The following is a 16699-nucleotide window of genomic DNA, read 5'->3' as shown; positions in this document are numbered from 1 at the left end:
TCTTTCAGACACTTCTTATAGAAGAGATTTCTTCTAAAAATGCTGACCCCATACTATACTCCTATATGCTCCTGTAGGTCACAGCTCTTCTTTTCTATAGAAACTAATGCAGGTCAGTAAAGTTAATAACCTGAATGGAATTATTATTAAATAAAACCTGCAGATGAATCATTTTAAAGATACAAATTCAAGGTGAAATTGGTTGACTGGTTAGTCCTGTGGAATCCAGGGTCATCTCTATTCTGTCTTTCATACATGCACCTATTTTTTGATTTGATCAGGGCTTGTCGTTTGGCGAGCACAAAGTAAACAATGCAAACTGCCGACGCTATCAGTTTCTTATGGGCAATGAAGTGTAATTTGTTCCATTTACACTTCACAACAGCATCAGATGGGCTTTGTCAGTGCTGCATGGAGTAATTAAACCTGAAATCAATAGCAGGCATTTGTCATGTTTACAGCCCCTCTTTCTGCTGGGTTAAACTCATCACTTTAGTGCTGTTCTGTTTTACTGCAGAGACACACTTCATTATGTCTGCAGGTAGAGTTGAGATATTCACCAGCCACATATCCAGCACTTGGGGAACATTGTTCAAATGAAAAGAGGACATGCAGGGAGACACTGTATTTTATTTCCTTGATTTCACAGAGAAGTGTCCATTGTTGTATCCCTGCTATTTATATTGCCTTAATTAACAGCACAAATATAGAATGCATGTATTGTGTTGTACGCACACATAGCGGGTCAGTGGTACAACTAAAGTATCTTCTTCTGTAAATGGTCAGTGTGGTGTTACTATAGAGGATAAACAGTACTGTGTATTGACTCTCCAGATCCCTTCATCATATACAATGTTTTCTAGGGTATCTTTACATGTCATGAAAACATTGGTCTATGTGATCATTTGTTATGTATTTTACATCTGTACTGTACATAATGCTGCATCAGCAATTGTTCTTCTGCCTGTGTAGCTAACCCTCTTCTACCAATATATTGTTCAAATTATCATTATACTAACACATTCCTCTAATTGTAAATTTTACGTTTGAATCCATATAACGTTTTTAGTATATTGGTACAAGGACAGAAACAAATACAGATAGGTACACAAAGTAAATAAATAATCAGAGGTACATAAATGAAAATAAGACCAGAGTAAAAATAGAAAGTTGGAGACAAAAAGAAAATGGTAAAGTGCCCGTGTGGTAAATTGCAGTACAGTCAACAAGTCTGTGAAAACAGTGTATAACAGGCTAATATATGATATGAATAAGTAACAGTACTTGTTTGCCTGTATTAATACATATTAATATTATATATATATATATATATATATATATATATATATATATATATACATATATATATATACATACATATAGTTTACAGTATAAGTATAGTGCAGTATAGTGATCTTAAACATCATTGGATCGGTATCTAGTATTGACAGATTGAACTGATGATCATCACCAGTGATAATCTGATGTATTCATTTAACAATTACAATAGTTACAATATTGGTCTGAAGCCGACCCTGTGCCTGCTTGGGTCTTTGTGGTTATTTAATAGCACACATTATTCACCTTTATCATTTTTACCTTAACCTTTTGTTTTCATGTATTTGTAGGAAGCACTAAAAACTGCACTGAAGGAAAACAAACAGCTGGCAAGCGAGTACGAAGGTCTTAAGAAGATCCTCATGGAGGCCAAACAAGAGGCAGTGACTGCACTGAGCGAGAAAAACCATACACATAAATCTTTTCATTATTACACGCAGGTACAGTTTATATAACCTTTAGTTATGTTTACTATCACCCCCTCTCTTTTTAATTATGTTTTATGACTTAGTATTTTTGCTCTGTTATCTTATCTTCGATTCCATGGTTTTCTACTTTGCACCGGAGAGCTCTTCTTTGCATGGGCAGTAATTTTAAGAAGGTTTTAGTTTGGCAACCAGTGAGGAGGTGACTGCAGCAATCTAATAATGATGAGATAACTTGAGTGGAGGAGGATGATGGATGTGACATAATGTAATGATAGCTGTGTAGTTTTGCCACCAAGGGGAGTAAAGAGAGAGGTTGATGGTACATGTAAATACTATACCTTCTACATTTTCTTGATTATATTTTTTTTTAAAGGTGGTTGGAGGTGAAACGTTTTATTATCAGGGGTGTTACAAATTTGCCTCTATTCACCACAGCTCACACACACCATTGGCTTGGGATCAGCAGCTAACACAGGTTAGGATCAGACAATGAATGTGCCTTCTGTACTAAAATAGCACCAGAGGTCCTGACTAGTTGAGGGAGACAACTCAGCAGCATTTTACTGTTTAATCTTTATAGATTTTGACACTATTTAACTGGAATAGAATTACACATGACAAGCCTAACGCCAGGAAGAAGCCACACTGCTTCTGCAATGAAAAATTCATATTATTTGTTCCAAAAATGACTAATACCTTTACTTGAGCAATTCCTCATCTAACTGCATGAATGTTATCAAGTGAAAAATGCATGCAAAAATAAAATCCTGTGGACAGGATTTTCCACGCTCATGATCAAAGCCTGATTTTCTTTTACTCCGGATTCAGCCTTCACCATTTTTGTTTGTTTCAACTCTACACTTCTATAACAGCAGCCTCTCGGCGAGTGTTTTATGCCTGAATTTAGTTTTTATAACAAGCTTATAATCAACAATGTTTCTGAAATGTAGATCACATTTAATCTGATTTATACAGGAAGATTTAAGCACCCTTCTTTCCTGTTTCAAATGTACAATTATCCTTATAATTTTTTCATTTTATGTCCCAGTTAGCACATATGTCACACAATGTGATTACACATAATTGATTTGTTTGTAACTGCAGGCAACAAGGCAAATGCATTTAACATTTGTCAGGATCATTTGAGAGATCAGAACATTAGTGCATGCGTGTGACATACCTCACACTAGTCATCTGTGTGTTTGCAGAGCCCATAATCTCTTTCACTATATTCAAGTGAGGGACACAATGAAAAGCATATCTAAAGTAGCCTTGAAATATAATCCTGACAGCGGGCATTTCTGACATATAGTTCAAGTGACAAGTTTAAAACCACCCATACTATGCTTTCATAACAACTAGGTCTATCATACAGCACCTGTATAATGCCTGAAATATCGTATACAGTATGGTAAGATTTCTTTTATACATACATTTTTTTTTTCGCATCTTGCTTTTGCTTCCAAAACTATACAGAAAGCATAAAAAATGGAAACCTAAGAACACATGTAATAAATGGGCTCATATTTTTCCAAGCCATCACAACACAACCCAGAGTTAATATTCACATGTTAAATGCAGGTAAAATTATTCAGACCACCGGATGTCATGTTGAAATACATAGTATCTAGTGTCAAGTTTGTTTCTTTATCTTCTTATCAATCACGTACCTTGAATGTTGAATGATGGAATGTAACTAAGTACATGAAGCACTGTACACATTTGAGGTAGTTTTACTTCTATGCTGTCACAGATTAAACTACCCAACAGTTTATATAAAAGTTAAAATTAGCTCAAACACAATAAAAGTCTACTGACATTTAAAGGTATAATATCCCTGTCAATTGGGTCTTATCCTCTTTGTCAGTGATGTTGTTTAGGAATAGCTGTCATAAAGTGAGTTTTCTATACAGTTTTAAGCCACTTTTTTTTTTTTTTTTTACGATGCTGCCGATACATCTTGGTTTTTAACTATATATTTTAACCAGATGAAGGATTTAAGTCATTTAGTTATCAGGGAAATTAAGTCAGTAGAAGTTTGCGGCAGCTGTCCGCCAAACAGTGCTGAAACCACATGACAACTCCTATGACTTAATATACAACTGTATAATGCTCATAGGGCCATTTATCTGTATAACAAGTACATTTACATTAATACTTTAAGTATCCTTTGCTAATTGTACTTACAGTACTTTTACATAAGTGCAGATATTTTATTTGTAATAGATCATTTTTTCATTGCAGTATTACTACTTTTACTGAGGTAAAGGATGTCAACATGTTGTCCACCACTGATGGTAGTCTAACATTTATTCTATATTTATTAACATTGTTACCCAGGACAGTTGCACAACAGCCAATCATGAACATTTATTAATAGATGTCTTAATACAAATGTGCTACTTTTAGTGTCCTGTACTGCATTATAACAGATGGGATATAAAAAGATGTATTATTTAAACATGCAGCTTTAATATACTTGTATTTCAGATATAAATACTTTTACTTAACTAAACAGTTCCACTCAACCACACAAGTGTTGCATATTTTCTGATATGTGAAAGCTTTGTTTGTGGTTGAAGAAGTATGTCCTATTTATTAATTTTTCAATTAAGACACATGTCAGGTGAGTTATATAATATTAGAGATAAATAGAGAGACAACAAATGTAGAAAATAACATTAGGATAATTCAACAAGTTTAAATACATAAATCATAAATGCAAAACAGCATGATTAATTAGAACTGATAGCACTTGCCAGTATGTGCCTCTTATAAAAATCCTCTTGATTCTACTGTACGTTATAAGCATTGCTTTGTTTATGTGGAGGCTTTCAGCTCTTGGGTTTTAACAGGGTACACCATAAAGAGCATTCTTGTTATTGTCTTTCCTTCAGGAGCTGATGACTGAGCTAATTCGCTTTAGTTTTCAATGCACTGGGGAACACATTGCCAAGCAATGATAAGCTTTGTAGGAAGAGTAGAGAGATGGAGGGGGAAGAAAAGCAATGGCATCTATCAGAATTTAAACCTCTTTGCTTGAAACTGTGTTCAAATAATAAAGCAAGCAGCATGTCTTTCCAAGAGACTAGGAATAATTTCTGGTTTCAGTGGGGGGTTCATGACTCTGTGTGTATGTGTAAAATATGTCTTGAGGGGATTGGTATAAAGTTAAACTGGGTGAAGTAGAAATATTTTACTCATCAGCTTTGCAGTCACAGAGTTTGCCTCGGCTAGAACAAAACTGCTGAAGCATTTAGAGAAAATTAACCCCCCATCCTGGCAGCCAGATGTGACTGGATTCTGATGAGTGCACACGAGTGGGCAGAGAAACCAAGAGACTGTGAAATTCCTGTCAGGCCCGTGTACTGCAGAATGGGCTATTGACTGCTTTCTCTATTCCCCTCCATCATTCTTCTTGAACACTGCCATTAATTTCCTCTCCTGCCTTACCAATTCCTTTTCTCTGCCTTCTCTCCCCCTAGCTCTCTTTGTTGCAGAAGAGGATGCACAAAGCTTTGGTGAAATACTTCAAACAACGCAGCCTCTACAGCCAGGCTGAACTGGACCGGTGCCAGGCTCTTTCTCAAGACACCGACCAGAAAATAAAAACAGCCCAGGTATTTGTACATATACATGTAAAACAGGCTGGAAAACTGAACAAACTGTCACTATTCATTTAAATGGCAAATCCCTTTATTCAACTTTTATCCCAGTCTAGGTATTCTACCGGATAGAAGCGTATTCTTTTGCATACTACAGTAACTCCATGTTATGCATGGCATTGTTTGAGCCTCATCCGGCTAGTCAGTCGCCTTGTGTCTTCTTTGCCAAGCAAGGGCAGCCAGGCAAACATCCACCAAGGCTTTGTGCCTCACTGCTGTGGTGGAGTTAAAGACGCCACTGTTACATTACAGTCTATACATTCACTCATCAGATCACAGACTCATGTGATGGATGATGTGTCTGCTAGAGTGCCTCTGCAGTGACCCCGTGTCTGAGGCTGCCTCCCGAGATAACTCTATATACACAACACTTTGTGTTTGGTCACATCGCATTAACATTTGAGCCTGTTTCCTGTTTAGCAGGGGTGTTTTTTTGGACTTAGTGCTTAATTCAGAGTGAGTTCATTGCATGGAAGATATATGTGTTGCAGCTTCTACTTTGTGAGCAGTATAACCTTCTGTCCGTCTTGCAGAAGAGTAGCGGCATATTCTACAAGGTTGAGAAGTAAGGATCTTCAATTAGAGGATAATCGGTGTCTAATCTGTGCTGTGATGTGAGATGAGGTCAAAGCGGACAGAGGGACAGTGATGAATCTTTATGAAATGTCCTGTCCAGCATTACCGCAGAGCCAGGTGGCATGTAACCATACTTACTTCTTCTTTACCTCAACAGTAGAACATCCCAAACCCCTAATTAGCTATGTTTGTGTTGCTATCTGTTGTTTTTGTCTAAAAGTAAACCGCTGTTTTGTTTTTGTTGTTCACCGAAATTGTACTTTATCAGATGTGCTGGAGGCAAAATATGCTCCAATTTGATTAGAGGTTTTCCAGGGGAGTACCCAGTGAAAATACTATTAAGTGGTTTCCATCTCTGTTCCTCCTCCTCTGACTGCTGACATGTTTTTTTGATGGGTCTAGTCCAGACGTTACAGGGAGCAGCCATGTCTCAGTGGCCCAGCCTCAAAAGGCCCCAGCAGATCACAGCTCAAGGCAGGGAGGAGTGGGGCACAGGGGGAGGAGCTATCAGAGAGCTGCAGAGTGTGAAGGACAAAAGAGCTGGTGTATTCAAGCGCACCACACCGTCACCCGTCACAGCTCAGCACAGGGTCCATCAGAGCAGGCAACACTCGCTTTAAACAGGCTCCTCATGAACAGTCCAGCTAAGCGTCTATCCTCCAAAAAGTACAACCTTTGAGAAAAGGAAAAAAAAACATTTAAACACACTATCTGTATTATGACCTAAATATTAAAGGGACGGTAGCGATATGTGTCAATCTTGATTGTTTTGGGGTGAGTTCCCAAATGCTGGAGAGATGTCTGCCTTCTCTCAAATATAATGGATCTATATTGCATTCCACTTGTGGTCCAAAAAATATATTTGAACAACTGAAATTAAATAATTTTGATTTTGGGGTGAACTGTCCCTTTAAGACCTTTTAATGTGATCTTAGATCCACAAAGAAATGCATTGACAGTATGCAGATACACATGTAATTTTAGTATACTAAACACAGAGATTAACAATTACATGATACATATATTATTATCAGTATCATTGCCACTTTGTGAGAAAGAATGAAGAAACAAGTAGAAATGATACCAGTTGCGACTGGAGTGAAACCAGGCTGAATCCCGACGAGGCCTATACCAATCCATCATGTCCACTTAACCCCACAAGCAGAACGTAAGAGAGGTCAGGTTAGCGCTTTCACGGCTACAGCGTGCTTGAATCAGACGCCAAATGGCAGTTTGTTCAAAAGTAGCTTGAGGGGAGGAAGGCCGGGGAACCCTAGGGTGGGCGAGTGGGAGTGGGTGGGGGTGGTGGTGGGAGTTGGGAGGGGGAAGCGGCGGGCTGTCATCCTGTTACACTCCTGCCAGAACTGGCAGTTCAGCTTTGTGTTCTGCGAGTTTACACTAGGGATGGCATAATTGACAATGGCTAACAGCGGAGAGCAGTGCAGAGCCTTGTTGAATGGCCAGTAATGATTGGAGCAGACGCCCACTGCCCCAGTCCCAGGGGACTGTAATCCAAGATCCTGTTTCTGATATAATTGTTAGTCAGAGAATTTCTGCATGGCTAGGCCGGTTCAGATTCCCAAGCTGGTTGACAGTGCCAGGCAGTTTAATAGAAAAACTGGATGCTGAGGTTTTTAAAACAGAAGAGCACTGAACCTGGACATGGTTCACCAGGAGCCTCTTGTTCTCCTTCCTCACAAAAATAAAGAACAAGATGGTAACTTTACTTTTCACAAATGTAGACTTACTATCAGCTGTGTGTGGGATGCACATAGAGCTTGTATTATTGCCTTTCTTCCAAAAAAACAACAATTTCTTAATTAGCTTGTTTCCATTCATTATGTTATTCAAACAGGAGGGGTTGTCAGCAGAAATTCAGCTCATCTCTGCGTTCCTGCAATCCTTGACAGATGACTCTACTACCACTGATGATGCCGGGGTGAACAAACAAGCCGGTCCAGGATCGAAAGAGTAGATGCCTTCAGTTCAAATCGCAGTGTAATTGGACATTCACCTGTACCAGACAACTTACTTACCCTAGCACGCTTCACTATTCCCCCCTCTTTACTTGCAGCAAATCCATAACAATGAAACAGGTGACTTTCATGCTGCTGTCAGGACTGATCTAATTTTAGCTGGGTGAATGATTGCAATTGGCTTTGCCTCATCAGATAATTAATCTATGTCACCATTAATTGGAAAAGAGAATAATTACAGGCAGTGTTGACAGAAATTCTACGCTTCTCCAGATTCCAAGATCTAATTACAACTAGTGAAACCCTATGACCTTAACTAGCACTTAGTACACCTTGGCCACCTTGACCATGCCCATGTGAAGAGCAGTGTCTCTTCAAAGACCCTGTTTTTGTCGCCGCTTTCCTTACTCCTCCACTTTCCTCACTCTCTGAGAGCTGTCTCCCTCAATCACTTTTCAATATTCAATCTTAATTTTGTGGAAGTTTAGCATTTTCAATGAGCTGGAGATGAATGATTAATGAATAAATTTAAATGCTTCATTTTGTCCATGGATCATTAGTTAAGTCCTTTGTGGGAAGGACCTGAGAAAGGAGTGAAAATTATTGAGACATTAGCCTGAAGCAATCCAGGGGTAAATAGTGTGCACAAAAGGATGTTGTGTGCGCACTATCCACTGGCTTTCTAAAGAACCCTGGGGAAACACTGTTTTCAATTTGGAATCTCAACTCAATCACATTTAGTACTTGTAGAAAATAGATTTTTGTTTCATCATGTTTCAGCAATGTCATACTAATGGTACACAACACTAATGCTGTTCCACATACACTTCAAAAGTTAAGTAAAAATGTTTCTGGATAAATAATACTTGTCTTATTCTTATCAGACTTTTGCATATTTTTTATTTTAATTTAAAAAATATATAAATATTATGCCCATGTGATTCTCGAAAGAGCCCACATGCTTTTGGTTTTCTCAAGGTCGCTGCTTGTAGACTGCTCCTTCGAAATCTGTGTTGCCCTCTCCCTCTGTCTGTGTCTGGTTGATAGAGATGCTGTTGTTTTGTTGATACACTGGATGCCTCTCCTACTCATGGGGACAGAAGGGGGCAGTGTGAACACAACAACCTTAGAAAGACATAATTGACTGCAACATGGTCCACTCCAGTGTCTTAACATGACCATAGTATTTCATTTCCAATGCGTTTGTTATAATTATTCAGCCACTTGAAATATTAGAAATAAGTATTCACACTTTTATACAAGTATAAATGTATAAAATATCTTTTATCTGCCAAAATTTAATTCAGAGGTATAAAGGAATACTTCAACCCCTAAAATGATCTCTTTTTTTATATCAATAACTCACCCTGTGGTATCTTGAATTCTTGAAGAAAACTTTGTTTTTCATGTATGCCTCCGCAATGAATGAAGAATCAAAAACCGAGGATATTCCTCATGAATTTACGTCCGGACTCGCACTGACAAGTAACGTGCCTACAAAAGCTTGCAACAGTTCATGTAGATGTTTTTTTAAATTATTTTTATTTTTATTTAATCAAAATTGCATGTGTTTAGGAAGTAGTGAGCATTATTATTCATTATTATGACTATAAATGAAGTGTATAAATGTGTGTGAGAGTTTGGAAACCAATATTTTGATATATTTTCTTGTTAAACTTTCCCCCCGATTTACTTCAATTCATCAAGATGTTTTTCAGTTTCTTCTTTGTTCACCGTGGAGGCATGCTAAAAAAAACACAGTTTCTTCTAGAAAACAAGGTAACGTTATAACGAGTTATTGATATAAAAATTATCATTTGGAGGGTCAAGTATCCCCTAAAATGTTTTTTACCTATCTGTGAACTTAAATATGCTATATAATATTATACATAGAGTACAGCCTGCCTAATGGCACTAATGCGGTACCTCATATCGACTACTTGCATGGTGCCACTTAGATCTCCAAAAGCACCTTGAGGAGAAAAATGTTCAGTCCATCTCATATTCCTTACTGACTTTATGGCAATATCTCAAATGAAAGTGCCTCCCCAACACATTTATCTAGTCTCTTTGCATCTAATCAATCCCCCAAATAAATGAAAGTGAGCCACAACTAGATGTCATCACATTTATCTGCAGGCGTGCCTCAAAGTGCACACACCTAAATGCTGCTACACTAAAGAGGGTGGACTGTGGAAATACTGATGGGGCTACTTGACAGCTGAGATGTATTTTCTTCAATGTTCGATGCTTGTTGTATGATGAGGATGGAATATAGAGCACAGAGCTCACTGTGTTGTAGTATTCTGTGATATAGCAAAGCTGGTTTGGAAGATGTTTTTGTACTTTTGTGCAAAGACAGATTTTGCAAGAGACATGTTGGGGAAAATCTGATTTACAGGCAGCATGATTCTCAATTTCAGCCTGGCGCCACCATGCAGACGATGGGCCCGTTTCATTTGGATTCACTCCAGTGATCACTTCCTGATCGTTGACGTGAAGCCGAGTGAATCAGAGCAACGTTCTGTCTTCTCAAGCTAACCAAAAATTCTGTTTTCAGATCTTTTTAAAATCAGGAAAAATGGAGGTGTCCACTCAAACCGTCCTGTCTTTGTTCATGAGCAAGTGGAGAGTTGAGCCATGGAGCTGATGGAGTCAAGGAAAGAATGTGAGTTGAGAGAGGTGCTACTGTGTCTAAAATATCAATGAGGGAGTTGCTGCCAAGTTTTGGAGCACACAAGAGGGAATAGGTCTTCTGTTAACATAGAGTAGACCAGGCAGCTCTGCACTGCTTCTCACTGTATAGTAGCTTTTAAGGCAAGACATCACAGGTGAAAAAGGTAAAAGATTTAACTAATATATATCAGCATTTTCTTTTGTATTTCAAGTTCTCTAAAAAATACTGTTTAAATACGCAAATGAGGCATCTAATTAATTATGCACTAATTTACCCATTTCCAGAACAAAAATCTGAACACGGGATGAAGCCACTTTTAAAAGTTTTAAAATTCACTTTGTTGACATATTAGAGTCGAGAAAGTTTTTCCAGTGGGAATGTTGGATATCTCTTTTTATCACTTCATAAATAAGAAAATACTGTCAATACTAATTCATTTCCACCATGTTTTTAGGAATACATCTTTATATAAATCAGGCTTTAAATAATTTATGAACAAACCCCTCTGGGAAAACCTTCAGAATATAGATAGAAATCAAACTGGAAAGTTCGGTGTATGTAAGTGCTACTGAAGTGGACATTTCTGGCTTAGAATATGAAAAAAAAAATTGGGGGGAGAAAACAGGCTTTAAAGGTATTTATGTAGGCTGACGCAAATAGACACAGTGTAATAAAATAAACAGCTAAATGCATATTTTGGATGTTTTCCTTCCTCTAGTCTGAAAGAAGACATGTTTGCAAAATTGACCAGTGCATACAATTATGATGTAATGTGTAGTGTCTGGCCTTAATATCTTTAATCATTTGGAGAATATATTATTTTGTTTTAACTAAATAGTTAAAAACATTATCTCCTGTTCATTCCAGTCAGTATGTATACAGTGGAGTAGGTTATTAGGGAGTGTGTTCCTTTAAAGTTTAGCAGCATCTGTCATTCAGTCATACTGTACAGCTTAACAATGCACTGGAACAGTGTGTTTGCCCAGGTGAGTCTTTAATGTGGAACTCGGCGCAAAACATGCCAAACAAATTCATCAGTATAACAATACATGTTCCTTGTGTTGCCACACTCATTTGATTTCAAAGATATTTATCTTAACAGGATAATAATTTGTGAAAGTCTCTGACATTTGTGGCTAGCTAGCATGATAATAAATCCATGGCTTGGAACATTTTTTAGTTAATTAGAGTCAATCAATCCAAACTTTGCTCACTTACCGGTGTGAAACCGGAGTATAATGAGCAGAAATCAGCATGGTGATTGGAAAACACAAATTACAGCTGTTAAAGAGAAACTCATCCACTTTTCTTCTGTTGATGCCAATGCCTGCTGCGAGGATTTAAAATTAGCATGGCATTCCTTTAATGGATGTTAGGAGAATGTGCTCCTCTATAATTAAAAAAAAAACCTGTTAATATCCTTGCAGCCTAAAATAAGAGGGCTTCTTATGATTACAAGACAGCTATTTAAAAGGACACATTGGTCAGACCAAAAAAATGTCTGCATATATTTAATTTAGTTTTATAATAACAACAACAGTGTTCATCTCTATTGTAAAAATATACACCTAAAAGACCCAATACTGCTTACATACTGTACAGTATGTGGTATATTAGTAATATTTCCCTGTTAGTATGTATTATAACAAATTAAGTAACACTACATAATGGTGTGTGACCACAGCAGTGAGGTGGTCAGCACTGCTGCTTCAATAAGATCATGTGGCATATTAATGAACTTTCCTGCTATATATGGGACAGTCTTTGCTGTTTAAGGCTGTGTACATCTCAATGGTCAGGGCTAAATTTATATTATTCTTGACATATTCAATGCACCTTACATTCATGGTGTAATGATGTGAGTAATAACCTTGTGATGTTAACAGCACCCTACAATAGGACCTTTATCTGATAGGCTCACAGACAGGGGTATGATGTGACCCTGCTGCTAGTGGTCGTGATGTACATGACCTCAGCGCTGGATGTAATTTCCTCTCAAGAGCTCTTGGAAAGGGAGAGCTTATGTTGTTGAGCTCATGTCGTCGGGGCTGGTAACAGCAGCTTGCCATTGTATTAATTATTGTCAGGGAATCCAAGGGGTGTAGATAATACAGAATGCACTGGTTGGTCCCATTTGTTTCACTTGTCAGTGGAGTGAATAATTGGGAGTGCTGACCATATTAGACACAGAGAATTTCTAAAACATACGACTCAAACAGTTGCAACACAAAAGTACGGCTCGGAAATGAAAAAGCTTAATGTCTGACAATTTTCAAATCAGTAAGGAATAATTTGCTGGCTTCCCATTGCCAAGAGAATTTAATGAAGTTTAACACTGACAACAGTAGTTCAGATTCACAGTGAAACATGCAGTTTAGGATATTATGTTTAAAGGGGCAGTTCACCCCCAAATCAAAAATACATATTATTCCTTATACCTGTTGTGTTATTATCGATCTAGATTGTTTTGGTGTTGATTGCTGAGTGTTGGAGATATCAGCCATGGAGATGTCTGCCTTCTCAAGAAGTGTTTGGTGTTTAATGGACTTTACTAGAAAGAAAATTGTTCCTACATGAAACTGCTCACAACAAGGTCAGTGGATTATCTTAAGTAACGAGGTCATGATTTCTGTAGTAAGAGAAAAAATATGAATTTTTGATTTGGGGGTGAACTGTCCCTTTAATTAGAGAATCCTTGCTTTTAGATTATATATAGTACTTCAACATTATATTTATTTTGTTAAACAAAATGTTCAAGCAAACAGCCTTTGCTTCTCAGGTATATCAAGTATATCAGATATTTTCAGTGGTGGAAGATAACTAAGTACATTTACTCAGGTATGAGTAAGGATACTGTTCTTAATTTAAAGTTTGAGCTACTTGTACTTTGCTTGAAATTTTCCTTTAATGCTACTTCATGCTTCTACTCCACTAGGCCTTAATTTTAGATACAAATATTGTATTTTTTTTTCTCCACTACATGTGCTTGACAACAATAGTTACTTTGCAGATACAGATTATGACTACAGATATAAATTAACTAATAAATATTGATGTATTGTTATCAGTTAAGTTATCCAGCAGTATACAAAGTCTGAGCTCCACATTTACCTGCAACACTGAAGCAATGAGCACATGATCACTAATAAAATCCAGTAATACTATATATGCTATTCTGAAATGGGCCATTCTGCATAATGAGTAATTTTACTTTTGGTGCTTTAACTCTATTTTGATGCTGATACTTTTGTACTTAAGTAAGAGTCTGAAGAACTTGTAACTGAGTATCTTTTCACTGTGCTTCTTAAGTAAAAGATGTTACTACTTTTTCTACCACTGGGTATTTTGCACCCCAAGTTGTTTTTTTTAAAGGCTTGAGAACATTGATACAGTTTCAGTAGAAGGGGGTTGCTAATACAATGGGGCTCATCTTGCAATTCTCCGAAGGAATAACTATCAGTCCTGCTACAGCAGCTTCAGCGTCCCTAGGTGACCGCGCCACTGAGCCCGTGCTCGCTCCATCGCACCCCACTCCACGCCTGCTGCCACCCTGAAGGTAGATGCATCACGCTGGGGAGACTGCGCAACAGCATCCCCCTCTCCCACCAGCCCCCAAACCTCTTCCACAGCACGGTGGCCTCCTGCGGCCCCTACACATCTCCGGGTCGCCACTACAGCCATGGTCCCAACAGCCCAGACTCTCCCTCAGGTGAGTCTCCTCCCACCTGAACTGCACAACTGGTATCCCTTTGTCATTTGAGAAATGCCACACATACTGTACACACACACACACACACACATACACACACACAAGCTCCTGTGCTCACTCTGAAGGGGACACCGCCTGTTCCTTTCTGCTCACCTCCCGGCTGCCGGCTGACTCTCTGAGCCGTGTCTGTGGTGGCTACGCCATGTGTGGGGATCTAGGGGTTTAAAACAGCAGGCCTCCCATACTCCCTGAATGGCAGATATAAGTGCCTCCAATTTATTACACCATGGACGTTTATGAATCATCTCAGACTAACTTTGATCTGAGATGACAACTATGTGCTAATCAGTTCCTGTATCAAAATATATTAAAACATTTTTGAATCAACTAATCACGTAACTGCATCTGTTCAAATTCATCACAATAAACTTAAGCCGCTGTTGCACTTTAACTGACCCTTTCACCCTCTCTTCACCTCTATAGATTAAACTGGTGCTTCAAAGGAACCCATTGGCTCCCCACTGGTACAACCACTGCTACAGACAGTTATAATTTTGGATGACTAGGACTCTGAAACAGGAACTCCCAAACAAACCCCCCCCCAAAATACTGCGTAGTAACTAAGGGAGTCACGATTGCAAATCTAAACCGAACAAGGATTGGAATTACCTTTTAATTTAAATGATCTAAATCAATAGCAGGATCAGCGAAATCAGAAATATGACCACATATGAGCACTTAGTTTGGTCCAGTCCAAAAAAAGGTGCCAGTCATATCACTTTTGATATCGCATATCCCACCTTTTTAAAGAAGAATTTAAAATGTAAATGACAGTTGTCAGTGTGTAAAACCAATGATTTGATGATCTTTATGAATCAAGATTTGTTATGCCAACAATGGGAAAGCTTTTAGTAGTGAAAAAAATTAATTGAAAATTGACTAGAATCAATACCTTAAAAAACAAAACTAATAAAATCATGACATCCCTAATATTTCTTTATCCAAAGCAGTTATATCACATTATAATATTATTTCCTACATAACTCTGAAGTCCTCTAAGCTCTTGTAAGATAAAGGGAGGCGGATGTGGTATTAAAGGAAACCTGCTTGTGTTTATAGCTAACTGGAATTGTGAGGGGATCTTTAATTCAAATGTAACTGCTGAAAGCTTTATAATTCAGTATTTACTGTAACCTGCAGTTTGCATTCATTTAGTCTCACTACAGTCTTTCTAAAAAAGGCTGCCTGCTGCACTTTCTGTTTCCCCCCCTTTTTAATATTTTTTATCAGAAAACAACCTTTCACTAACACATAAATTACAACTTTCACTTTATAGGTTGCCATACCACACCACACTTAGTTAACAAAATATTTTACAAACAAGATGATATCACCCTCTCCATGATATTAATATGATATGTTCTCTGATCTGTAAACAGCTGGTTATCTTGCTTTTCCACGATAAGAGAAAGTGCTGAGGATTTACGCTTGGTGAGCACATTTGGGCTGAATCTTTCACACGTCACAAATTGCAGATGGGAAGCAGTGATCTTGAACAGCCGATCACATTTCCGTGACCATCTGACACCTTCCATTTAGGAAAATAATACTTTCTATCTTAGCATACCCCTCTGCAGCAGCCAGCAAAAGGAATTATGCCTGGTAGACTTTGCTATTCACAACTTTGGAGCTTCTCCTTTTGTTTTGTTTCATTGCACTGATTAGATTAAATGCTCACTCTTTAATGAGTTATTCAAGGCCAAAAAATGTCTACAGTTTGTGTTGTTTGGTTTAATATTTATGTGTTAGAAACAATGAAAAATCATGCTAAAATATGAGTATTACACAGGAAGTAGCTGAGGGTTAAATAAGGAGTTAATGATACCATTTCACTGAGCTTTGTATACCATCTTTAGTAGCTGTCTCTTTGAGTGAACTACAGTATATAAATCTCATGTAGCTGTTGTTATTTACTCTAATATCTCCCCCTCTTGTTTATCCATATTGTTGAGGACAAAGAGATGTAAAGACTTTTTACCCATGGAGGTAGATATGGTATCTGAGTAATATGACAGATAAATATGAGTCGGGTTAACTGGTACAGAGAGTTGTAAATCACTGTGGTGTGATTCTTTGTCTCAAAGGGTTTAATTAGTCTAGAAATTCTTCTCTTATCTGATGACCCCCCCCCTCACCGCCCCCTCCCTCTTGCACACTGCAACAACTTACAACCATAAACGCCCTGCAATCTGAAGACCAGTGGCCTCAGGAGACCGAGTTGCTACAAAGAGCTGAAAGAGTTGGAAATGGTCATTTTATTGCGTTGGAAT

The 16699-nt window shown here is 37.9% G+C and overlaps 1 protein-coding gene across 4 annotated transcripts in view; it reads left to right on the top strand.

Moving 5' to 3' along the window:
• The window catches only part of LOC131980090 (coiled-coil domain-containing protein 178), a 39994-nt gene extending 25791 nt beyond the window's left edge, over positions 1-14203 (top strand). For 2 of the 4 annotated variants that reach the window (XM_059344255.1, XM_059344254.1), the window contains exons 18-20: positions 1629-1778; positions 5252-5386; positions 7863-8846. In XM_059344255.1, the coding sequence (XP_059200238.1) occupies positions 1629-1778; positions 5252-5386; positions 7863-7982 (405 nt within the window). In that variant the 3' untranslated portion in view covers positions 7983-8846. Of the gene's footprint in view, positions 1-1628; positions 1779-5251; positions 5387-7862; positions 8847-10543; positions 10652-13121; positions 13254-14131 lie in introns of those variants that run through there. The other 2 variants (XR_009395184.1, XM_059344256.1) reach the window with 2 other exon arrangements.
• Positions 14204-16699: the final 2496 nt, after the last annotated feature.

Source organism: Centropristis striata, chromosome 11 (genome assembly GCF_030273125.1).
Source record: "Centropristis striata isolate RG_2023a ecotype Rhode Island chromosome 11, C.striata_1.0, whole genome shotgun sequence".
NCBI classification, from domain to species: domain Eukaryota; kingdom Metazoa; phylum Chordata; class Actinopteri; order Perciformes; family Serranidae; genus Centropristis; species Centropristis striata.
The sequence above is the reverse complement of the archived record's forward strand: the minus strand, read 5'-3'. Positions and strand labels throughout refer to the sequence as shown.